General features: G+C 40.9%; 1 protein-coding gene and 2 long non-coding RNA genes across 3 annotated transcripts in view; 1 reads left to right on the top strand and 2 right to left on the bottom strand.

Annotated features, from left to right (window-relative positions):
- LOC122456216 overlaps positions 1 to 15,562 on the bottom strand; it is a 35,339-nt gene extending 19,777 nt beyond the window's left edge. Inside the window, exon 1 of the long non-coding RNA XR_006274959.1 lies at positions 15,081 to 15,562. This is a non-coding gene — a long non-coding RNA (uncharacterized LOC122456216). The remainder of the gene's footprint in view (positions 1 to 15,080) is intronic.
- Positions 1 to 15,624, top strand: part of LOC119857067 — a 44,429-nt gene extending 28,805 nt beyond the window's left edge. The window contains exons 4-5 of the long non-coding RNA XR_005293493.2: positions 10,599 to 10,928; positions 15,512 to 15,624. This is a non-coding gene — a long non-coding RNA (uncharacterized LOC119857067). The remainder of the gene's footprint in view (positions 1 to 10,598; positions 10,929 to 15,511) is intronic.
- Positions 15,625 to 17,752: 2,128 nt separating this feature from the next.
- The window catches only part of YAF2 (YY1 associated factor 2), a 46,434-nt gene continuing 37,834 nt past the window's right edge, over positions 17,753 to 26,352 (bottom strand). The window contains exons 3-4 of the mRNA XM_038405391.2: positions 24,334 to 24,486; positions 17,753 to 20,598 (exon numbers count right to left, since the gene is read on the bottom strand). Of these exons, the coding sequence (XP_038261319.1) occupies positions 20,361 to 20,598; positions 24,334 to 24,486 (391 nt within the window). The 3' untranslated portion in view covers positions 17,753 to 20,360. The remainder of the gene's footprint in view (positions 20,599 to 24,333; positions 24,487 to 26,352) is intronic.

Raw genomic sequence — 26,352 nt, 5'->3', positions numbered from 1 at the left:
CTGCCCACCCCGGAACCCCTGCCCTATCCAACCACCGCTTCTCCCTGACTTCTCCCCCCCACATCCAACCCCACCTCTCCTTCCTGACTGCCCCCCCCGGAACCCCTGCCCCCATTCAACCCCCCCCAGCTCTGTGTCCCGACTACCCCCGGAAACCCTGCTCCTGACTGCCCCCCACTGCCCCATCCAACCCCCCCTTTCCTGACTGCCCCCCCGGCACCCCTACCGCCATTTAACCCCCATTTCCCACCCTCTGACCGCCCCAACTCCTGTCCACATGCCCCCCCCGAACTCTCCTGCCCCCTGACCGCGCTGGAGCTGGGCCACACTGCCACTGCCGCCACCGCCACGCAGCACAGAGCACCCGGTCAGGCCAGGCTCTGCAGCTGTGCTGCCCCAGGAGCTCACCCCGCCGCCCAGAGCATTGCGCCGGCGGTGAGGTGAAGCTGTGAGGGAGGGGAGACAGTGGGGCAGGGGCCAGGGACTAGCCTCCCCAGCCAAGAGCTCAAGGGCCGGGCCGGAGGGTCCCGCGGGCCGCATGTGGCCTGCAGGCCATAGTTTTCTCACCTCAGGGCTAGATAATGCTGCAGTGAAAAAAAAAAGACAGATGGGTTAGAGCAACAGAGTTTGTTGGAAGGCACATATCTGCACCAATCAAACTTGGTAAGGGGACAATTGCTGGCCAAGTCAATTTGCTACTTTTATTATCTATGAGCTGCTTTCACGTTACGGGTAAGATTTAACACAGTGTGCAGAGACACTAGCCAGAGACAGAGAAATAAAGTCGTAATTACTAATCTGTTTGCATCCCTTTCTTCAGGACTTTTTCATTTCCAAAAATTAACTAAAAACCAGGACATATCAACTCAAACTATTGGGTAATAACCGTTCAAGGCCTTTCAGCTTCAGCTTGTAGGGATGAGAGAGGATGTATGCATTCCCTGTAGCAGATTCTTTTGCACCAGTTTCCCATTTCCTTTTATAACCCAGCACAGATCAGCTATGTGATAGGCCAGAACCCTGTAATTCCTTACATACCAGAACATCTTTACATCTCATCACAATTCCTTGTTGTAGCGTCTCACAAAATCCACAGAAGTATACAGCGGTGAAGCATCTGTCAGTTTACTTTTTATAGTCTTATGCCACTCTTAGTTTAGTGCCTAGATACTGTGCTGATTGGCACTCTAAATACCTTAAATAGATATCAAGCTGTGCCCCTTTCTGAGAGTTGTAGCAGAATCCATGTCTAAAATATGGGCTTATGCTAATGAGAGGTAAAGTAGTCCAAGAGTGAAGAGGGGCTAACATACCTTTAAAGTAACATTTTATGCCAGGGAGTCCAAAGTAGCCCCAAATAACAAAGCACTGTTGAAAGTTAAGTTATGTAGTTTTAGAAAGATCCTTTAACAAGAACCCTTTCTTGGTCTCAAGGAAAAACAAAAATTAGGGTACAACATTAAGCTATTAACTAGGTAGAAAGCGTATCATACAGAGCTCTGGGGTCTGCCCTGGTTGCCGATACATTTCTATGTAGAATTTAACATGTTGGTTTTAACCCTCAAAGCCTTAATGGTTTGAGACCTAGTTACCTGTGAGACCTCCTGTCCAGTAGTCCACAGAGGAAGTCAAAGGACTGAAGACTATTGGCAGGACTTTGAAACTTGCTCCCCTCTTTGGTCTATTCTTGGAAGAGTTGGACTCTTAGGAGGAGTTGAACTATAAATAAGATAAATGACAGAGAAAGTAAATATTCAGAGTATCTAGACCCTCTGCGCATAACATAGTGATTTTAACTATTTTCTAAATCTATGTTGAATAGACAGCACTGCTATTACTGTCTGTACAGAACCAAACATGACTGGGAATGTGGAATATTTCCCTGATATAGTGTTCCTTTTTATTTTTGCACAGACCAACTCACGCTAACACACAAAACAGCATAATTGTAACAGATGCTTCTTTATGAAGAAAAGTATGGCCAAAATGTAGGGAAAAAAATACAGATTCTCACTTTTTTTGTAGCATCAAAAACATAAGTAATTTTTCATGAACTTTTTCATTAATGCACTACTTAAACTAGGAAACAAACTTCTTGAATTTCATGGCTTTTATGTTCATTTTGTTTATGTTTATCCCTCAGTCTTAATGTTTCTGTTGCACTAATAGAAAAACATGGGAGCTTTTAGGCTCCAAAAATACTGTAAATTTCTTTTTGCCATATTTGCAGATGTTATACTGTACATCTATGAAAATAAACAGAGAAGGTTTCTCATTCTCTCTCTTTGATGTTGCTTTATAGCTGCTCAATGGTAGCATGCTCATTCTTGTGCTACTGCTACCATGGCTATTCCTGTTGAAAGGTCAGGCAGCTGGCGCAGCATTGGTGATCACACTGTTGTGGCATGTTGTCATGGTAGTAACAGAATGCAATCTCTGAGGTTTACCACTGAAAAAGACCACTCCCTTCCTCACCCTGAGTTTTCATGAAGTGGCTCTGAGCTGTGGCTGCTGATCTTCAAAAATAAGGTTTTCATGTCTACTCTTATCTCAATGACTGGCTACAATTGAAACATCCCAGGTAGCTGTCACAGCAGCTATGCAAAAGACTTGTGTTCAGGAGCTGGGTCTCCTCATTAAACTCCTCACACGATTCATGCCAAACAAATTACTTTAATTGGGGCAGTCATGGATTCAATGTATGGAAAGGCATTCCTGCCAGGGGACAGGTGACACCAGATGTGCACAGCTATAGGACCCTGAAGAAGCACTCATGTCAACCAGTGATGATCCTCCTAGGGCTAATGAGTTTAATGGCTTTATGTGACTCCATTTGCACGATTGATAGTGAAACATCTCCACCATTGGTTGCCAAGATTTTATATGCCAAACATGGACAACATGTGAATTTTCAGGGGAAAGCTATTCACCTCTCCAGTTCCCTTGGCAATCATTGTTTCATTTTCCTCCCATCCCTGGGCACTCACTGTCAAGGCCTTAGGATCTGTGGCCACTGGAACATCTGGGAGATGAGACTACATATCAGTGTCTGGAGCGGATAGCAATTCCAATCCTCTCCTGATTTCAGGGATGAGTAGTTCAAGTGGTCACAGACAACACTTCAGCCATGTGCTACGTCAACAAACGAAGGATCTAGTCTAGACCATTCTGCAGCGAGGCAATGGCTTTCTGGAAACAATTTATAGATTCAAGTCTCATGTTTCAGGGCATTAACAAATGATTAATTGACAAGGGTTATGAAGGAACTTTCCTTAAGGGCAAGTGTAAGCGTGTGGGGTTCCTTGTCACTCCAAACAAATATACACATTCCATAAAGTTAAAGAGATCACCTATTTTAGGGTAAATCCAAACAATACAAGACAAAACCCAGCCAAGGTCTTCTCCTCAAGCTTCCTGCCCCTGTGGTTGCTTTACCCTAGCCTAAGCCTTCTCCTAAGGCTTGGCTGCTCCTGTGGTTCCTTCTCTCAGAACCTTCTTGTCCCAGCTCTGTCCCAGTGTCTTTGGCACTCTCTGCTTTGATTATTAACTTCCACCTCTCCCATAGCTGGGTAGGAATATGAATCCTGCATCAATGAATCAGCAAAATCCATGTAGCACTTCAGCAGCAGTATCAGCTGTTGACAACACGGCAGGGTGTATGGGACAAATATTGCTAGCCTGTTACAGCAAGTTATTCCATAATTGTCCTCGGGGGTTTCTTGCACTTTCCTCTGGCTAGTGCCAGATATTTCATTGTCGGATAGGCTACTGAAGTACATGGACAATTGGTGTGAGAAAGTTATTTACCTTACAGTAACTGGAGTTCTTTAGAGATATGTGATCCGTCTGTATTCCCCTGTGGATACACATGCAATCCATGTATCCAGAGCCAGAGAATTCTTGAAACCAGCATCTGTTGGTCCACACATGTGCCCTTGCTCACCTTGTGCCTCCAACTGAGGATATAAAGGGCAGAGTGGACCAACTGCCTCTAGTCCCTTCTCTACCACAAATCCCGGAACAATCCAAAGCAGAGAGGAAGGAGGGTGGGCAGTGGAATACAGATCAGGACCACACATCTCAAAGAACCTCCAGTTACTACAAGGCAAGTAATTTTCACTTCTTCGAGTACCGGTCCTTGTGGGTGATAAGCAGTACTCAAATAGGAGGAAGGTGTGAGGATGCTGGGCAGCATGGTCATTTTAATAACCGCCTTCTCAAAGGAAGCATCAGTGGAAGAGTCCTGAACTAACACATAGCCATATTGTCTTCCAAATGTGTGGATGGAACTCCATGTAGCTGCTTTGCAAAAGTCAAGTAGAGGTACTTCTTGAAGAAATGCCATTGACATTGCTTGTGCTCTTGTAAAATTAGCTCTCATCCCACAAGGAGAAAGAATATTAGACAGGTTAGATATAGGCAGAGGACAGGTTAGATATAGGCAGAGTACAGTAAGATATAGGCAGAGATTCATTTAGAGATCTCTAAGAGGATATAGCTTGACCTCAAACTCTTTCCAATCTGCAATCTGGAAGATTTTCTGATTTGTTTTGTCCGTTGCAGGCTCATTGCACACTGAAGGAATGAAGTCTCCTCTCTTCTTCAGATGTATGTGTTTTCAGAAAAAAACACAAGTAAGAAACTCTGAAACTACTTCAGGGGGTGATCTTAGGATGTGACCGCAATGAGATTTTGACTCTATGGAATATGTGGTAAAGCGAATGCCACCATCAGTGTTCTGAGCTCACCTATCCTCGTGTCTGAGGCAACGGCTACAAGGAATGCAATCTTTTTGGGTAGGAGACACATGGAAAATATAGCTAATGGTTTGAAGGGAGGCTTGAAAGAGGTTTAAGTCTCATTGAAAAGTAGGTTCCGATTAAACTCCTTCAGAATCTGCTAATTAGTGGGTGAGCAAAAACTGAGCAACCATGTGAAGGTAGGTGGTACTCACGGACTGGTGCCAGTGTACCCATAAAGAGTTAATGAAAAGACCCACCGTTTTAAGTGGAAAAAGACAGTCCAGAATAAGGGGAATACACACAGCCTCTGAGGATATACATTTTTGATGTGCCCAGATAGAGAAACGCTTCCACTCCGTTAAGTTACATTTTCTAGTGGAATCCTTTCTACTATTAGTAAGAATGCTTTGCACAGCTTTAGAACAAAAACATTCTAGAGTTCACACCTGTCACTAGTTTCAGAGTTTCTTACTTGTGTTTTTTTCTGAAAACACGCATCTGAAGAAGAGAGGAGACTTCATTCCCTCAGTGTGCAATGAGCCTGCAACGGACAAAACAAATCAGAAAATCTCCCAGATTGCAGATTGGAAAGAGTTTGAGGTCAAGCTATATTCTCTTAGGGTTCACTCACCACTGAGATGCCTCTTCCTGGCTGCTCTGGGGATTAGCTCTCTTCAGGTCCAATGCCCCCTTCTGTTACATGTTTATATGTCCTGCTGCCTCCCTCTCTCTCTGACCCAGAATGCTCTCTCCTCATGGTTTGGCTGATGATGTACAGGATGGAGTGTTCTTCTCCATCAATGTCCTGTGAAAGTATTGCCCCAAGACCCGCATCTGTCTGCAATGTGAATCATCTTGAAAAGTCCAGATGTGAGAGCACTGGTTACCAGCTTAGCTGTTCTTTCAGAGTCTTAAATGCCATGTCACAGGCTTCGGGCCACTGAATATTCTTAGGACTCTTGTCCTTTATCAGGTTCATCAGGGGGTTGCAATGGTGGTGAAACTCAGTACATAGTGCCTGTAGTACCCAGCGAGACCCAGGAAGTGACACCGGCTTTTGTGTGGTTGGTATATGGTTTTGCTCCACATCTTGTATATTACCAATTAGCAACTTCAAACATCCACCCCCAACCTTTTAGTTGAGGTAAGTTATCTCCTGGCTGGCCAGTTTGCACTTGGCCAGGTTGGCAGTTAGTCTTGCCTCTGAGGGATTGCAGTATTGCGGTGAGGTGTCTTAGGTGATTGTTCCAGTCATAAATATAAATGACAATATTGTCGATGTATTCTGTGATGTACCACCCATGCAGTCAAAATACATAGTCCAAGAGGCATTGGAAGGTGGTAATGGCTCTGTGAAGGCTGAAGGACATAGTCTTAAATTGGTAGAGACCAAATGGTATAAGGAATGCTGTCTTGTCTTATTCTTCAGTTGTCAAAAGGTATCTGCCAATAACATTTCATAACGTCAAGAGTGGATACATACCTGGCAACCTCATACCTGTCTAGCAACTCATCTACTCTAGGCATAGGGTATGCAAAAAATGAGTATAGTGAATTTGCTTTCTGGAAATCGATGCAGAATCAGGTTAACCTGTCAGGCTTCGATGGGGCTCCCCCACTCACTAGGGGATTCCTCAATCACCCCTAAATCTAACAGGGCCTGTAGTTCTAGGCAGACTGTCTCCCACATCTTTCGTGGCAGGGATTATAGGCACTCTCAGACCTTTTTTCCCAGTTCACAGTCTATGTAATGGTAGGTCAGATGGATGCATCTTGGCAGCACTGAAAATACTGAGGGGAAGTCTTCCATCAGCTGTCATAACTGTTTTTGTTCAGGCTGGACGACTTCTTCCATGGATATCAGTCTAATATTATGGCCTATGGGCCGAGCTCGGCTTCAGGTGAAGCTGGTGCTATGAGGAGGCCTTCCTGGTCCCACCAGGGTGTTAGCAGATTCATGTGATAGATCTACAGTAGAATCTCAGTATTATGGACACTTCAGGAATGGAGGTTGTTCGTAACTCTGAACAAGACATTACAGACTTCAGCCACAGGAGAGTTGGGGATGCAGTCACAAAGTGGTGGTGTCAGGGCTCTGGGCAGGGAAAGGACGTCGGGGCCCCAGAGCTCTGGGCAGGGAGCTCAGGCCTTCTGCCCTAGAAGAGCACCAGGGCTCAGGGCTTTAGACCGGGGGAGAGTGCTGGAGCTCGGGGCTTCAGTCCCACAGTTCCGTTCCCAGCTTCTGCTCTGCAGGGGATACTGGGGCTTCCCACAGATTCACTTCCAGTTTCAGCTGGGGGAGGCTGCGTCCAGGGTCCGAACTTCAGTTATAGGGGGAGCATTGGAGCTGAAACCATTTACCTTCTTTATCTGCCAGAATAGATCTAGGGTGTTGCTGTCCAGATCTCTCCATGGCAATCTGGACAACCGAAGAATAAAGGAGCAGGATGAGAAAACAGAAATTCCATCCCCTTGTCTGTGACAAAATATCATTTCCCGCCTCACTTCAGGGGTAGGGACACAAATGGCAGGAGAATGCTAGACTGTTCTGGCTGGTTCCAAAATGGCATGATTAACAGGAAGCACTATCCAGCTGGGTCCAAATGAATGGAGCATGTCCAGGAGTTTGTGCTTAGGATTCTGAACTTCCATAAGTGAGATCTGTGCTCCTCTGCAACCTTTCATAATAGTTCCTGGAACTGCTTATGGTCAAGATGGAAAGGGGGAAGATAGAGATATTGCAGTGATTGCTTCATTTAGAGATTGACAAGAACAGTCTCACTGGTGCTGATGAAATTAACGGTTTCAGCTCACTCTTCCTCTTCCACGGGGTTAGGAGGAAGCTCTGGCTGTCCTTTTGGAGAGGAAGGCTAGTGGACAACTGTGACGTTCCCCTCTGGTGTTATCCGGACCAGTGATCTGTTAGGTCACTCCACTCCTTCACTCTGGGAGCCAGTCTTACCCTACTCTGCTGTGAGAATCCCCAATCCTGGGCTGTTCACGCACAGCCTCAGACATGTAAGCTGCTCCCAGCTACTTACAACCGAATGACACTAGCCAATAGTATACCGCTACAGATTAGGGACTGAGTGGCTAGGCAGCAGTTCTGCAGAAAAGGACGCAGGGATTACAGTGGATAACATAACAGAAGCTGGATACGAGTCAACAGTATGCCCTTATTGCCAAAAAGGCTAACGGCATTTTGGGCTGTATAAGTAGGAGCATTGCCAGCAGATCAAGGGACATGATCATTCCCCTCTATTCGGCATTGGTGAGGCCTCATCTGGAATATAGTGTTCAGTTTTGGGCTCCACACTGCAAGGAGGAGGTGGAAAAATTGGAGAGAGTCCAGTGGAGGGCAACAAAAATGATTAGGGGGCTGGAGCACATGATTTCCAAGGAGAGGCTGAGGGAACTGGGCTTATTTAGTCTGCAGAAGAGAAGAGTAAGGGGAGATTTGATAGCTGCTTTCAACTACCTGAAAGGGGGTTCCAAGAGGATGGATCTAGACTGTTCTCAGTGGTACCAGATGACAGAACAAGGAGTAATGGTCTCAAGTTGCAGTGGGGGAGGTTTAGGTTGGATAATAGGAAACACTTTTTCCACTAGGAGGGTGGTGAAGCACTGGCATGGGTTACCTAGGGAGGTGGTGGAATCTCCTTCCTTAGAGGTTTTTAAGGTCAGGCTTGACAAAGCCCTGGCTGGGATGATTTAGTTGGGGATTGGTTCTGCTTTGAGCAGGGGGTTGGACTAGATGACCTCCTGAGGTCCCTTCCAATCCTGATATTCTATGAATACCTCCGGTCCCAGACACAACCCTAGGAACCTCTGTCTTGCAGTGTCCAGTTATGCTTGCTGGACACTGCAAGCTTATATGAGTTCGTCAATGTAACAAAGAAATTGATATGTACCAGGCTTGTTATCCCAAAGGCAGTCTCTGACATGCTTCAAACCAAACACACTGCTTCAGGTAGAATAATCAAACAGATTTATTAACTATAAAGATAGATTTTAAGTGATAAGTCAAAACATGAGTCAGATTTGGTCAAATGAAATAAAAGCAAAACGCATTCTAAGCTTTACTTTAACCCTTTCAGTGCCCTTACAAACGTAGGTGCTTCTCACCACAGGCTGGCTGGCTGGACTTCAGCCCAGCTCTCCCCTTTTATCATGTCCTTTCTTCCCTCTTGGCATTAACCCCTTCCCCTTTCAGAGGCAGATGAGCATTACCTCATCGCAGTTCCCAACTGACCAAAGGAAGGGGGATGACTCCCTTGAGAGTCTAACAGAGTCTTTTGTTGCTGCCTAGACCAGTGCCTGTGAGGCTGGGCTGGGTTTGTCCAATCCATGTCCTGATGAGGTGTGACCTGCCCCTCTGCTTCTGGAGAGTTTTTGCCTGGGCTTGCTTTAAGCCATGAGGAATCATTTTCAGCCTCATAACTATATACATAAAATTATAACCTATAACATCACTATAACAACAATGCCCTCAGTACATCATGAGCCTTCCAAAGACACCTCACAAGACAAACTTTGCATTGGATACCACACAATCATTTTACAAGAATGAACATGGGGGTGTAGGCTGTTTCCCCCCCTCCCCCAAGGTACAGAGTGTCACAGATTGTCAACTCTGCTAAGTGGTACGAGTCTGACAATCCCCAGTATGGGTCACAGGGTGGTTATGGAGGTCCTCATAACATGGGGTAGAAACAGTTTTGAGGCAGGTAATAGGATGCAGGTTGGTTCCAGACTGGTCCGGGTCCCAACTGGGAAGGCATGCTAGAAGAGGAGACGTCAGTTCATCGGGTGCTTCAGAGTCTCCTGAGAAAATAAATGCCAATTCTGGATATACTGGCAGTACTGAGAGTTCCACTGGAGGGAAATTAAGGCTACATGATATGGGAGGAATCTCTCTCCTATTCTAAGTTGCATCTTGTGGTGGACTCAGGACCTCTCATAAGCAAAGGACCTGATGGTGATCAAGACTGGTGATCTGGGCAAACAATAATGTCCTCATGTGGAACATAAGACTCTGCTCTCCCTGAAGTGCCAGACATTCTGTCCGTCCGAACTGAAGGGGCTGGAGCAGTTACTGTTTGTGCCATAGTCAGGTGAGGCAGAGCCAGTACCGCTGATGGTGGAGGCTCTCAATGGTCGTCTTTTGATAGTGCCATCAGTTCTCAAAGTTTAGGGTTGGTTGGTGCCAGAAGCACTGTTGGCACTGTAGCACGGTCTAATGGTGACAGAGCCTGGATTTATGGACTTTCTTGTCATGACTCTAAGACTTAGGACGTTCTAAGTCCTCCTGGGCTGAATGGAAAGATTTGTTCAATTTAGGATTGTATCCGACTCCCTTGAAGTGGGTTTAGAGGAGGAATTGCTCTTGGGTTTATGAGAATGATCCCTGTCCTCCCAGCAAAACCCTGACAGGGATTCTCTGGGGGGTAGTTTCCCTCGCTCCTAAATGAGACCATACACCAGGAGGGTCACTCTTTGCTGAGTCAGCCTGAAGTATGGAGCAAGCCCCCAGCCTGGGTCCAATTGCAACTTCAAAGTCTTCTCCATTAAAGCTTCTTAAGGTGAAGTTCCTGCACTTCACGAGTGCGGCTGGGGAAAGAGCTTCAAATACTGCACCTTGCCATGAGCTTCCCCAAAACAGTATAGGCAGCGCTGATAGCCATCACTGACTGAGGAGCACAGATTTTGAAGCCTGTATTCCAGGGAATAGGCAGGGGGCGAGGGGAAGGGAGGGTGGAATTCCCCAGTATGGAGAATTTAACTATAAAACTTGGTTTAAGCTACTGGATAAAATTCTAAAACCTATTTACAAATTATATACACATGTATTTACAGATAGAATAAATGAAGACAAAGCTCTGGACACTGGAGGCTCCAACAAAGGCCACGCAGCGGTGAGAACAAACTGAAAAGGCTGTTGTCTGCTCCACCCTTTTTCTCTTTGTTTGGATGCACGATTGGATGCATGAGAAGAGCAGGCGTGCTTGCATGGACCAATGGACACTGCTTTCAACAATTCTCCGACTCCAGGAGCATGAAGCACATGCATAACCATAGCAAGAGACACACAGGGAGTAGCGCTTGAAGGAGAACCTATAATTTCACATCTTCCTACAGATTTTATAGCATACGCCCTCCTGCTGAAACTGTTCTAAATTGTATTCTGTAAGTAGTGCAAAGCAGCCTTCTATCCTCACCCTATTTTTCTTTTCCTTGCAGTACCTTTGAGATTTTGTAATAAATACTGTATGCTCATGAAAAACATTCACATGCATATTTTGTTTATGAAGATGTTTATTTTTGCCTTCAATATTTGTTGGAAATATGTATATTACTATAAAAAGTGTCTCAGAGAAACGCCATTAAATATTAGCCTTAAGCATGAAGGAAAAAATATACATTCAGCGGTGCCAATCCTGAGTGAAGGGATTTTTTCCACACATGGGAAGCAACACCAACAACATTGGAGGACCTCTTATTGCTTTTCATGCATTTCTTCCAGCTTGGCAACTGGTGAAATTTATGTGGGAAAAATGTAATTACCTAATTAAAATGCAGGCATGATTTTAAGGTTCACGGTCCTATTCTTTCAAATAAATATCACAGGTTCATTAGTGACTAGAAGTTTCAGGGCCTCAGTTTTAGTTTTCATCAATAGAAAGGACCTCTAATAGCAAGACCCTTGCCATCATGGTGGGACATCGTTGAATCAGAGTAGGGTATTGACTATTGAATAATCAATATTAGTTCCATTTCTGAAAAACATAGGCTTTCCTTGAAGGTCTCCAATCCATACTATCATTAACTTGATATCTGATATCACATGTTAAAGTAGCATGACTGAAGCCACAAAACTAAGTGGGGCCTGCAGTGAGCAGGAATCATAATTCAGGCCTTCAGCTAATGCTAGGTGCTTACTACTTTAGTCATTTATCCAAGATTTTACAGTTCAGTCTAGACAAGGTCATTTCTTCCAAGAAGTCAGAACAGAAAATAAATTTATTCACTTAGGGGAGACAACCTGGTTTCTGGGATTTTCCAAAATTACTAAGAACCTTTTCTGACAATAAAATCTTTAAAAAGTGTAAAGTCTACCCTTAGACAAATACCAATCCTATTGATCAATCCAATATCTACCTATACCCATTGAAGGGGTCACTCCCTTTGACATGGCAGTCAAGAAGGTAGAGAGTTCACTCAGATAGCCTTAGTAATGATTTCCCTCCAGGAAGTTTCATCCATTCTGTGGTATACTGGAAGGCTATAGCAGTTGACTAGAAGAAACGGTCACCTCCAAAGTTACTTACTTTCACAAAAAGAAAAATTCAACAAGTTGTGGGACTCACTGCTTCTTATAAGGTAACTTTACCAGCAGTACATTAAAATTCCTTTGGTTTTAACAACTTGTGGCTCCACCCAGGGGTAAATCTTTAACAAATATTTTCTTTCTTTCAATGGAGTCATTGCCTTAGTGATGCCGTGGATAAGGCACTTGATGGCATAGTTAGAGCATCTCACTACCAAGAACTTTGTCAGAGCCAGTCTCCATCTACTTCTAAAGGTTTTGCTATCTATTGCTATTCCAAACCTTGACCAGTTATTCATTTTGGAACTATTGCCTACAAAATCTTCCTCAGCTGAGAAACACCACAAGGTCTAACTGGGGTTTTGACTGTCCCAGAGAACAGTCTTTCAATAGGAAGATTATCCTTTTTACAGGAAGTCTAGAATACAATCATCTCAGATTGGATGGTCTCTAAAATGTGCAAGAGGGTCCACAAGAGTTTTTCCTTTATTTTCCCCTTCAATCCAATCCACCTGACCACCAGTCCTCTGGAAAAAAAAACAAGGGCATATATAGAACCACCACCCAGGATTTGTAGCTAAAAGACAGATATCTATGCCATTTACTGTCTAGCACCCCAAAGTTCACAAAACAGATATTTTTAGAGTGTCTACATGGATGAGGTGAAATATCTTTTATTGGACCATCCGCTGGCGAGAGAGACATGCTTTTGAGCTTACATAGTGCTCTTCTTCAGGTCATATTTTGTTGTATATCTTTAGGTCAAAAGTCACTGGACCAATCTATGTCAGAAGAAAAGCCATCTATCAGTATGGATATTAGTAAAGGTAGAAATGGAGGATGCCTACTTGCACATCATAACAGCAGATGGTGATGCACAGTAACAAATTCTCACAGAGAAGGGCATATTAGCTCATGATTTTTTTTTTTATTTTAACACAGACGGAGGAAGACTTTCTAGTCATCATTCAGAGATTTACAAAATAGAGAATTTTTCTCTTGCTATAATCCTCTCTGTTCTTCAATCCAACAAAAAGTATTGAGATACATCTTGGAGACAGAAGCCATCTCCACAAGGAGATGTTGAAAACTGTGTGTTCTTTTTTGGCAGAAGATCTCCCTCTCCATCCACCCTTGGCTGCCTCTCCAAAGCTTCTTTCCTGCACCTTGCAAAAGCCTTCAGATATTGTGTGTCACTTGGAGGACACTTCTTCATCAAGATCTAGAACATACCCCACCTACTTTCCTAGAAGTGAAAACTTCCTTCAAGGGATAGAAGCAGTCCTTTTCAGGGACATGAATCTGAGAACCAACGTGGTAACTGGCATTCTGAATGCCAGTCTCATCAACTAGAGAGCTCACATGAGTGTACAAAGGAAAACTATTTAGCAAAAATTCTCCCTATATATCACTTATCTAGAAAGGAAGCGAGTTATGTAAAAACTGAAGCAGAGCTAGGAGATCATCCATCACACACCAGTTTTAGTTTTTAGAGATACCGAAATAACTATTCAATGGATCAGGAACCCGGAGGAGTCACACTGACCACTAGCATAATCAAGTATAATTAATTATTTCAAACAAATCACACGCACTTATACCAGCAGTGAAATTGGCCATGGAGTTCAAACAGATGTTTGAGCAGAGTCTATTCCCTTTACAAGTGGAGATATGATACTTAACCAATATTAAACTTAGTTAAAAAGTGTCAGAGAGAATCTCTCACAGTTGTTGGCTGTTGTGTTAGAGAAGACCAACCCGATAGTAGATTCTCTTGCCTAAAGAACTGTACATTCAGTCGACCTTGGTTTTGATTTATTCTCTTCAAAGAAGGATCAGTCTGAGATAGATATTCTCTTTTTCAGGAAACCAGTAATACATTTCTAAAATAGGTACTTAGTAGTCAGAACTTTGGCCCCATAGCCACTGTTGTGACAATTGGGCCTACAAATTTTCAGGAATTGTGAGCTCAACTGTAAAAAGTATGTAAAAGTTCATAAAGTGTTACAATAAACTATAACAACAAATATTGACAGGAAAAGGTACAAAATGGAGACAGAATAACTAAATTAGGCTAAAGAAGGTAAAGTTGATATGATTCAAGGACTGTATTGAAATTATGCATTTAAAAACCAGATGTGGAGCCAGAAGTTAATGAGCCAAAATTGGTACATCGAATACTAGGGCTAACTAGTGGACAAAATAATAAGGGGAGGGGCTATTCTACTCATCAATCCCTTTCTGGGACCTTAAACGAAAGATTTTGTGGGGAACATATGAAAGAACAAAAATACATAACACACACTTAAAACAACAGATGGAGACTGCTGAACCAAACTTCTTCATCACAGCTGCCACTCCTACCGTCTCCTGACTTCATCATCCTCATCTGGAAAAATGACCACACAAGGCCAGAGAGAGGGAGTCAGAGGACATTGCCAGCCTACCAGCTTTAGCTGAATCCCAAACAACTACCTGGGATGAAAGGATTTTAATAGCAGCAACAGCTCCAGCTCTTGCTCATCTCAACTAAGTTTTTGTCTAAGGATAGTTACTGCCATCATTAATACCATCAAAGAGACTGTCAAACAAGGGATTTTTCCTTCTAAAACTCTCTCCATCCTGAAGGGAAAGGGAACAAGAAATGTTAAATGAAAGTCTTATTTAATACTTCACATTGTAAATGCTTTAACTGTTTTTCCTTCCCTTCTCTATCTTTAATATAAGGTTAAAGGGCTTTTTAATGATGTTTGTGCCATTGGTACTAAGCAGGCTGACATCTCTGTACACCAAATTCCTGGATCTTGTTCAAATTGTTTATCGTTTGACAATGACTGGGTTATATTAACACCTTTGGCCCATTTATTCTAACACTACCTTCTCTGCTTATGTAGCCCAGGCTTACACCAAGTGGCTCTTTTTCTTTAGTGGCTAGACTAGCCACTTTCTTAGCTAGTACTAGGTAATTTATAATTGTATCTCTGAGTGGATTGTTCACCAGATCTGAACACAGAACCTCTGAATTTAAAAGCAGGAGCCTCTACTGCTAGAGCCAAAGGATCAGGTTGATTAGTTCAATGGAGTAGCATACTCATAAATTATTATTATTATTATTAAACTCTACCTCAATTTTCCCTGTGTGACATGTTAGGCAAGTCATTTACAGCTGTAAATCTTATTTCCTTACCTACAAAATGAGAATAATACGATTTACCTAATGCATACAGATGGATATGGGAGGTTAAAACGTTTGTAAAGTACTTGTTCGTAACAGACTTGCAAAGTATTATTTCTTATTTTAACTAAATCCTAGATTGACTGTATTGTCTTTCATTAAAGGTGTTAGGAGAGGGTAGTTGGTTTTCTTTGTTTTAGTGTTGAATTAGGCTCAAACCTGTAGCTTTTGCTTACAGTAGTTTTCTTTTGCCTCCTTCTGCTACAGAAATATTGCCTTGAAATACTTGTGAAGCAGGAGGGAGCAAAAACGTCAAGCTGTCCTACTTACTAGTAGGTGCAATATATACCTTCAAATGAGACTCATGCTTCTGAAGTCAGGTAAGAAATGATATCCAACCTTTTAAAGCTCTAGCTCTACTCTTCTCTTGGAGTGACATTTCCAAAAACCTTAAATCTTACCAATTTACTAAGAGAATGTGTTGCTAGCTAAACATGCCTAGCACTGGACTAGTCCACTATCCAAGAACTGCATTAACGTTTTGAACTTATCTCTCGAGCTAGCTTTTCCTAGTGATCAAACCCACTACAAATGTGGTAACATGCAATTCCCAGGGGAAAAATTAATTTCATCTACCTCTGCTATGACTTCTGCTACTCCAAAGGAAATTGGTTTCAGCCTCTCTCTCTAGTAGAGTGTAGTAGTATCAGAAGGCATGTAAGGGACAGAGAAATAGATTAAATACAGAGAGAGAGAGAGAGAGAGAGAAAGTGGATTTTAATGAAGGCACACACTTGAGAGGTCTATCACTAACTCCCTCCTGTATTTCATAAGCATAGCTAGCTGCATGATCTGGGAAGTCTTCCCACTTTTGGGAAGAGGAGAGAAAGAATTAAAACTACAAAGGGCATGTCACAAGGTGGGCTCCCTCATCCTGGACTTCCCTTTGCAAGCGGTCCTCACACATTCTTATGTAAATTCACCGCAGTGCACTTTATTTTCAATGGTTTCAGAGTAGCAGCCGTGTTAGTCTGCATTCGCAAAAAGAAAAGTGATCCGATGAAGTGAGCTGTAGCTCACGAAAGCTTATGCTCTAATAAATTTGTTAGCCTCTAAGGTGCCACAAGTACTCCTTTTCTTTTTATTTTCAATGTTTTATGCAGCTTCATGTCCCATTACCATAAGGCTTTTACAAAGTTTCAGCAGACCCCTTAGGCAAGGGGGGGAGGGAAGGGGAAGAGGTCTCCCCTCTGTGAGGTCCTGAGTGTCTTTGCCCTTCTTTCCAGGCTTTCTCTTTTCCCCTCTCCCTTCCTGTCTCCAGTTTAACAGTCCCCAGCTGACAAGTTAATCCTCATGTTAACTGGTTAATGACCCAGACCTAATCAATTGCCTCCCTATTTGTGCACTTTGTAAGCGGTCCCACATGGTGAGGCAACCTTAGGCTACTTCTGCCACAGGACAGAAATACACCACGATGCGCAGCTTGGAAGACATGTCCTGGTGCTACAGAGGGGTGGGGGTGGGGGGGAAGCGTGAGCCACCTATCTATTCTATTTCACATGGCTAGATAAAATGCACTGCTTCTGACCACATTAAAACAAACACACACACACACACACACACACACACACACACACACACACACACACACACACACACACACACACACACACACACACACACACACCTAAAGTGCAGAATACTGCTTAATCTTAAATTGCTTGAACTATATCTTCTATGCCATACAACATCAAATAGCTAGAGAAACACATACAGTACAGTAACATTTTAGATCATAATCTTGATTGTTTCAAGACTAGTCACTGCATCAAAACTTAAAATTAAGCCTTTGAATATAACCTTTTTCCTCTCACTAATCTTAAGAGTCAACATTTTACACTGCAGATTTTGATATGGTATTACTTGGTACAGATTTTGATTGCTTCTATTATGCAGACTTTGAAATTCAGAAGTAAAAAAATAAATCACACCTTACTATTGTATATTTAAGTACTTCCTTATGCCAGCTATAATTAGTGGCAAAAAACAGGATGACAAAACATTGAATTATTTTACACCTTTACAGTGAATTAACTGCATCTCATTCTTTTTGTTTTTGAAACAGTGGACAATCAATGCACAAAGGAACTTATTTACATGGATCATCATCACATTCATCTTTGTTGGATCATCTCATGTAACCACGCAAAATGCTTGGCAGATGAAGATTGGTGCAGGCTTAGAATGTAACAGATGATGGTCATTATGTAGAGAACAGTAAAAGAAAAATAGCTAACAATGAGTTACAATGTTAGGTTTTTACATTCTACAAACTGAGTAAAGATGGAGTAGACCTTTTTAATGAATTTACACAGAGTAGGAGAAAGGACTTGGTTTAAACCAACTGAAAACTTCTTCAGAAATTATGGAAGTGAGGCTGGTTTAAAGTATAGTTATAATGTTATAAGTAAAGAGTCAGATCACCTTACTTCACTGATTTTTTTTTTTAACTCTGCCATCAGCACTGTTGCACCACTTTTACTGTAGAAGAGCAAAAATTCTGATGCGTTTCATGCATCAACAGGAATGGCAAGCTAACTTTTGGTTACGTAATCATTGTTCTTTACACCTCTTACATCACTCCAATACTACAACTTAATCACAAACTCTAGGTGGAGTATGTAGTACTGGCAATTTTACATAAATGGAGTATATTTGATATAGAAATTCTTGAGTAAAAATGAGCAATCCAGTGACATTCTTTTTACAATCACTTTTCTGATAATAACCACACTTTAAAATTGCTCTTGTAGATACTAAGGATTGCTTTCATTTGATATTAGATTATGCCTCTTAGTAGTCAATTCCATGCAAATTAACTACTAAATAAATCAATGACTACCTACTTCTCTAGACAGAAAAGACCATTTTTTGCAGGCGCTGAATGGTCTACCTATACTAAATTTAATAATAAGGTTCTGACTTAGTGAACTATAGGTACTAGATCACTATTTTATGTTTGCAAAGAGTACTGAAATATGTTAACATTCATTTTGTTTTAAAGTTGAAACATTTCATAAAGGAACTTGCATTGAGATTCACTATCACTATATTGCTTACTTTAAACAGATTCAGCTCTCTTGTAATCCATTAATTCAGTATACTCTGCATATAGTTTCACCTAACAAATGATAAAAAGTAAAACTCAGAAGAATGTATCTTTCTTTGTAAGAATTAACATTCATTAACTGAACATCTAGCCCCACCCCAACCAAAAAACATTTATGAAACTTAAAATGCGATGTTTTAAAAAGTATTAAAATATGATCAGAAAATTGGAATGGAAGAAATGTTTAGTAAGGTAAAGCATAATACATTTTAACCAGGTCAGTAGTTGTCCATTTGAAATAACCCATAATTAACATTGGATTTTTAAAAGTTTAACAGTAACACCAAGGAATGAGGTATGTAAGTTTTTAGATATCACATCAGACTTTCATTTTATGCAACTAACTGTATTTCACAACTCGCATCTTACAAAATAGACAGTACCACTGTGCCTGTAGAAGTACTGCATTAAAAAACAGAAAGGTACATTACTACAAGAAACCACCAACCACCACAATTGTCAGGGTCTACAAAAATCCATTATTTTAGCTATTATCAGGATGCATCATACGAAGGTAATATTTTAGGGCTGGATTCACTACCAAAAGAAGTCCATCCCACTTTCACATTGACCCAAAAATACATATTTTGAATGAGACACAAAGAGAATTACTGGGATGTGAACGGGCTTCCTTTGGACAGGAGCCAGATGCATTTTTGTATTGAATCTGACCCTATAATTTAAATCTATATATGGATTTTTTTGTGCATAAAAAAAACAACACCTAGTTGTAAACAAAAATGCGAAATCTGTATTCATAAAAATATTTTATTGGTTATTTTACATAATACCGGGTGGGACTGTAAATATTTTTGCTCTGTATCAGTATATTGCTAAATGCATAAATTTTGACAGTTTATGCAAGAAAATAGGGTACTGCATTTTTTTTTCTTATGACTGATGCTACAGTATTTAATAAAGGGCCAGTTCAAAATCAAAGAAGCTGATCTAAGAACAAAATGTAATAGTATTACTTATTTCCTTACTCCTGTGCAACATTGTATTTTTGTACTAAACTGATATGCAACTATGACACTGGGCAAGTTTGGGGCAAGGAAATAATGCTAAGCAGAAATGAAAACTGTACTAAAAAGTTATTTTTAAAGCTTTTCCAGAATTTCAGATTTTAAAATTTATTTTTTGCCAAATGCTTAGTCATTTGAGATTTGATATTGGTTACAGAACATAGACTACCAGTGTCTAATGACAATGTAGTACTGTATCTGAATTATAAAGCTAAATAACCAATGCTTATAGTATGTTCACTCTTTTTGTTCATAAACATTACAATAAGTGTTTTAAGTGTGAGGAAAATATTGGTAAAACCAGCAACATAATTCAGTAACAGTAATTTAGTAAACGATGTCAAACATTGGCAAAAATTCATACAAATGTTTTATTTAATAACATTTTTCCTATTTAAGCACACCAAGTACCAGCAGGTGTTTTTAAGAAGATAATAATTATGAAAATTCTGTTGCAGCAATAGTTGATTAAGTTGATCTTTGATCTGCATACATATAACTATGTTTCACAATTCTCAAATAATACATATTTAGGCAGCTTGAACTATGTTATAAAAATTTTAATTCAGTACATGCCAATAGTAGAGACTCCAAGAGTTGTGTTAGAATTCACTAAACTAAAAGTGAAAATGGACTTACCAATAACACTGCATAATGAACATTCAAACCACATTTTCATGGCACCTTTAAATGTGAAGATTAAAAGTTAGTCTGAAAATGCTTTGTAGGCATTTGCAGATTGCATTTAAATTATTATTTCTACTGCTTCACTTCACTTTTGTAAAACTGCATAAATTATGTTCCAGTAAACATATCAATTGTGCATGGATAATCTGTCATGAAAATGTGGTAGCTGTTGGCAGAAATTGTGTATTTGCATGTTTTGAAGAGAAGAGACTAAAGAAACTGGAGAAAATAAATTTTAATGAGATTCTCCGTTCAACGATGAGGCTTCTCCTCTGGGCGAAGATGACCTGGACATTCCCCTCTCTGTATTGTCAGAGCTAGAACCACTCTGACTGTGTTGATCTGCAGATGCGGCACTGGAAGCAGGTGGTGACTTAGTTTTCTCCTTAAAGTCTGTAATAATGACTGTCAGATCTCCAACGGTAACTTCCAAATGCTGGGCACTACTCCGATCCACATTTTTCAATCTTGGCCTAAATAAAACAGAATCAAATTAAAAGCTAAAAGCTTCCATATCCCATAATCCTCTTGCCCCTCCCATTTTTAGTGATCTTTGTAGAAAAGGTACAACTTAGTGAAATACTGCACACAGCAATATTATGAATACATAAAATGAGAATGTACCACATAGCTAGCTATACTGTAATATTTAAATTTTTCTTCACCTCTAAATAATTTGATTTGAACAGGGCCCTCTGGATAATGTGGTTAAGGTAGTCACAAAACTGTACTCCACATTTTAAGATTTTTGCTTGTAAAAAATTAAGTCTCTAGCCTTCATGGCTGCAAAGAATGTTCAAAATGTGACGCGCGCCCCCTCCCCCACCCCAGTAATATCAGTGTCAGCAGACAGCCTGAAACAACAGCCCTGAGAAGCATGAACTTCTCCATTCATCTCAGTGGCTGTTGACTTTAAGTTCTTAATATGCAGAAACCAGCTCCCAGGTCCTCTAAGCAGTTGTTTCTAAACTTCTGCTGTGCAGGTATTAGCAAATACAAATTCTGCAGCACACTGAAAATTTAAAATTTGGAGTGGGCATCATGTAAGTAGAATTTAATTTTAAAATAACGAACACAAAAAACACTGATGACAGGGCTGGAGTCTGGATTCCCTAATGCATAATTTAATACTAATATCCTGCATAGGACATGGGGCCACAAACGCTGGTTTGATTACCACTATTTTATTTATTTATTTTTTTACGACCACAACAAAACATTTAAACTATGTTCCATCAGCACGGTCTTTGCAGGGTGCTAGTGCAATGGGTGATCTAGGCATGAAACACTTTAATTTGATAGTTTTGTGTGCGTGCCAGGTGACAAATCATGTCATCACAGCAGCTGAAAATACCTGCTGACAACAGCAGCACAGCACCCAGCAAGCCTTTTAAAACTGACCTACAAAACCTATATTTGATTCCACAACTTTCTTCAGGCCAAGCCTTGGAAGTAAAGAAATTAACATGAAACCAAAATTTGGCAGGTGTGCTCCTAAAAGCAAATCTTAACCCTCACCTCGCCCTACACAGAGATTTAGCGCCCTGCCTCAAGTAGAACTGATGCTGAGTCACCTCACCCCACCTTTTGCACTCCCACGCAGCCAAGAGTTGAAGCTGCAAAATAATACACAGGGAACCCAATGAGAATATTGCCCCAAGGCTGAACTGGCATTAATAAAGAACCTAATTGGTTGCTTGAAGATGTGGGGGTGGAGGGGAAGGATTCACTTTTGCCAGCCTGAAATAGGCTGCATGCCAGAGAAAAAATTTAGGGCTTACTGCATGCAGATTTTGTTATACAGGTTTCTGGAAACATTTAAATGTGCTCCTTTTTAAAAAAAAAAAAAAAATGCTCTTTTAAGTAATCCATGTAGAAACTAAGGTGAGCATTCTTAATCAGAACCCAGTCTACCCAAAATCAGGTTGTACTTTTTTTTTTTTTTTTAAAAAAACTCTAAAATGTAATACTTGAGTGTCTGAATATGGAAACCAGTAGGTGATTTCTCTTCACTATTAATTTTTCAAGCAATTCTTTGACAGCTTTTACTGAGATGATTTTTTTTTAAACAATATTCTCCGCCAGAGGCGTGCACATGGGAGGGCAAGCAGTGGCATCGGCCCACCTCAATAATTGGCAAGGTCACAGAGCTCCGCTCACTCTCCCTGCCGTGACCCTGAGGTGGACGGAGCTCTGTGACCCCACCACAGCCAAGTCCTTGTGGATACATTTATTTCAGATATCTCTACGGCTCATGGATTTTCATTGAAATGGTGAGTGTTTATTTCTATGTATGTGATGTACATGTGTGTGTTGATATGGTTTAATGTGTATAATGTAAAAAGAAAAGGAGTACTTGTGGCACCTTAGAGACTAACAAATTTATTAGAGCATAAGCTTTCGTGAGCTACAGCTCACTTCATCGGTGAGCTGTAGCTCACGAAAGCTTATGCTCTAATAAATTTGTTAGTCTCTAAGGTGCCACAAGTACTCCTTTTCTTTTTGTGAATACAGACTAACACGGCTGCTACTCTGAAACCTGTGTATAATGTGTGTGTTTAATGTGCCCTTCCAAAAGCAATCAAATTTAAATTGCTGTTCCCACCCCTGTTCCCAGCCCTTGCAATATCACTCCTTTTCACTTCTCATGTAATAAGACTATTTAACCTTCAACATTCCCACATAATTGTTACCATTCAGAACAATATCTCTAAAGATACTAACTTATAAATACGTTACACTCTAGCCAGCCAAAATGTATAATTAAAAATAAGACAAACATTACAAAAATCCTTTATCCAAGCTCTGTTCCATTTCCTTCCTGTTGAAAAAAATAGTCTCAGCCTTTTCAATCTAAATTCTTGCTACTTCAAGATGTAAATTTGGAGAGTACTCTTTACTCTTTCTGGTGCAGTCCCTGAATAACACTGAAGGTCCTGTTTCATCCAATGCATGGAAAATGTCTGCTACTTCTCTGCAGAAGTGATTCTATAGAATCTTCCTTGGCTGAACTCTGCCTCACAGACTGCAGCACTTCCAAAACACAGTGACACTATTTTCCTACATTTTCCTCTTTCTCTTAAGTAAGTTGCATCTCTTTCAGTCTTCTTAGTTTTTTAAGTTACATATTTGTGACTCAAGTAACTTTATACCTAATTTGGAGAAATCTGGGACAATATTACTTGTGTCTAGAGCTATGCAAACAACTGATATTTTGGTTTGCTTGAAGTTCCAAAAAATAAAATACAAAAAAAAAAATCATCAATTTTGGTCAACCCAGAAAGGAACTTTTTCAAGGTTTTCAGTGAATCGAAAAGCTAGAAAAATTAATTTCAGGTTAAATGAAATGTTTCTTTTTACCTGAACCAATGCATGTTTGTTTTTTTAAATGACATCGAAGGAAATACTGAAAACAGTCCATTTGAATAAAAAAAAAATCAAAACATTTAATTTTGCAAATATTAGAACAAAATGTTTAGACATTTCTGGATTTTGTTTTTTCCCCCAGACACAAAATTTGGCAAAGATGACACAAATTCATGAAACATTTTCTGTATCACCAAATTTGTATTTTTTTGCTGAAAAATTTCACCCAGTTCTACCTGCGTCTAACATCCTACATTTTTCCTTCAAACTGCAGGCTGTTCCTAGTTCATGGCAAGATCAAGACTTTGCGGCTACTTGCTTGAACTGTCTAAGAGTCTAACTGTCCAAGATTTCCTTCAGTATCTCAATCCACTGTGTATGTTTTCAGCTTCATAACTCAGTTTGGTCTCCAAAAGTCACTATTCTAGCCTCTGTTTCTTATCCCAAATTCTGCATGAATACCAACAACTCTACTTGCCTACTTGTCCAGAACCTTATATTCCCTTTTCCCATCCAATTCTGTATAAACACTAGCCACTTTCCTCTTCTCCTGGAACATTATAGCTTCCATTTTTCTGTCTACATATCATTTTGCTAGATGAGGCAAACGCTATCCCTTTACTGGCAACACCTAATTTACCCTCTCCTATTTAGTCCATTTAGTCTCCATCTTCTGGTCAAAACTACAAACTGCAAGATTGCTTTACATTAAACAACAGCATCATAAAACAATGAAACTTCAACAAATATTTAGTCTAATTTTAAAATGACTTAACACTTATACTAGTAATGAAAAATTTGCATCATTTAATATTTTACAAATACCAAATTTTTTAATTTACCTGGTTTTCTTATGACTGTTCTTTTTGCTAGTTGTTTCCTTTTCACTTTTTTCCTTTTCTACTTTCTCTTTTTTCTCTTTCTTTGATTGTGTTGGGGGCACAAATTGCTGAGTAACCTGTTGTGCAACCAGCTGAGAGACAGGTCGAGGTTTCCTGTGAGCACATATATATTTATTATTTAGATTTTATAGTATCAGTCTTATACTCTACATTTCACAGTAATTAAAACAATAGTCAATACAAAATGCAAGACTGTTAAACACATCAAACTGCCAGCAGCTCATAATAAGAGCATACCCAATTCAAACTCACTGTATCCTGCCCATTAGCCTACTGATCCACCAAAAGAGACACATTTTAAGGATTTAGAGACAGGGCTTTGTGCAATGTGTGATGAGGTGTATCAACCCCGCATTGGCAATGTTAAAGTTAACACAATACTTTGGGCCCAAGAGGCCACATCCCCAAGCCATTGCTAGGCATGCTCCCAATGGAGGGAGCATATAAAAGTAAGCAGCTCAGCTCAGTCTGGGCTGGCTGAGGAGGAGAAAGGAAACGCGTTGCAGGCTGCTGCTAAGAAGCCACCAGAGCTCCAAACCACTGAGGCAGAGCATCCTGACTACGCTGCAAGACCCCAGTCGACTGCAGAGACCAGAGAGGATGATGAGCTGCTATCCACAAGGAGCTACAAAATCGTGATTAACAGTAGGAAGTGACCCAGGGAACATGTTTGGGCATATTAAGACCAGAACCCGAGGCCAGGGTACCTGGTTGTCATAGGGTGGGCCCAGGTTCCCCTACCTTCCCCACAATTACCCTTAGGCACTATTGCCACTAGAGAGGGCAGCTCCCTAAACTTGCCGTTGGGCAAACACTGCCACCAAGAGAGGCGGCCCCATAGACTGTTGCTGAAGTAAGTGGTTAGTTATTGGACTTTCACTGCTAGGCGATGTGGCTACTGAAATAAGAGGCTTCTTCTTGGACCCCAGCTGACCCACTGACACAGTGTGCCCAGAAAATTAATATATGTAGACACACCAAAGGTGGTCATCTCTGAATAGGAAGAGCTTTCACAGAGAATGCTCTGTCAGCAGCACCCACCTGTTTAAATTAAAGGTCCCCAGTTTGAGCACATTTGCTGACAGCAAATGCAGTAATATCAAATGGGGAAAGAGCTGATCTTTCAGCTCACTAGATCCCAAGCCATTGTGGGCTTTATAGATTAAAGCCAATACCCTCGAACGCCACACAGAAACTTGTGTTATATATTTTGCAATTTGTATTCTATTTTGTAATAAAAAAAATACAAAATAAAAAAGCTGAAATCAAAATGAAGCACTTTGATTGGCCAGATCAAAAAAAAAAAACAAAAAAAACAGATTTTCCTTTGCAAAATTTTGAAATTTTCAGGTTTCATTAGGATTCAGAAAACAAAATTTCCATCCTCTGTGTAGCTCTAGATATTCCTTAGAAAAATAAGCATTGTGAAACCATGAGCATTGTACAATAATATTCAGGGCCAGCCCACAACATTTTGGTACCTGAGGCAGAGCGCTCAAATGTCGCCCCCATGTCCCCTCGCTTGGGCCAAAACTTTGAAAGGTCTCAATTCTGCTTTCTTCCTGTTCTAGTCTTCTCATGGTATTGCTCTGTTACCTTCCCCAATAAAGGAGAACTAACAACTTAAAATGCCTTGTTCAAAAATTGTAAGTAACACTTAACTTTCAAACGCCTGAACAACCTATCCTGAAGGACGACCCATCACTCTCACAGATCTTGGGAGACAGGCCAGTCCTTGCTTACAGACAGCCCCCCAACCTGAAGCAAATACTCACCAGCAACCACACATCACACAACAAAAACACTAACCCACAAACCTATCCTTGCAACAAAGCCTGTTGCCAACTCTGTCCACATACCTATTCAGGGGACACCATCATAGGGCCTAATCACATCAGCCACACTATCAGAGGCTCGTTCACCTGCGCATCTACCAATGTGATCTATGCCATCATGTGC

The sequence above is a fragment of the Dermochelys coriacea genome, chromosome 1 (assembly GCF_009764565.3).
Source record: "Dermochelys coriacea isolate rDerCor1 chromosome 1, rDerCor1.pri.v4, whole genome shotgun sequence".
NCBI lineage: Eukaryota > Metazoa > Chordata > Testudines > Dermochelyidae > Dermochelys > Dermochelys coriacea.
The sequence above is the reverse complement of the archived record's forward strand: the minus strand, read 5'-3'. Positions and strand labels throughout refer to the sequence as shown.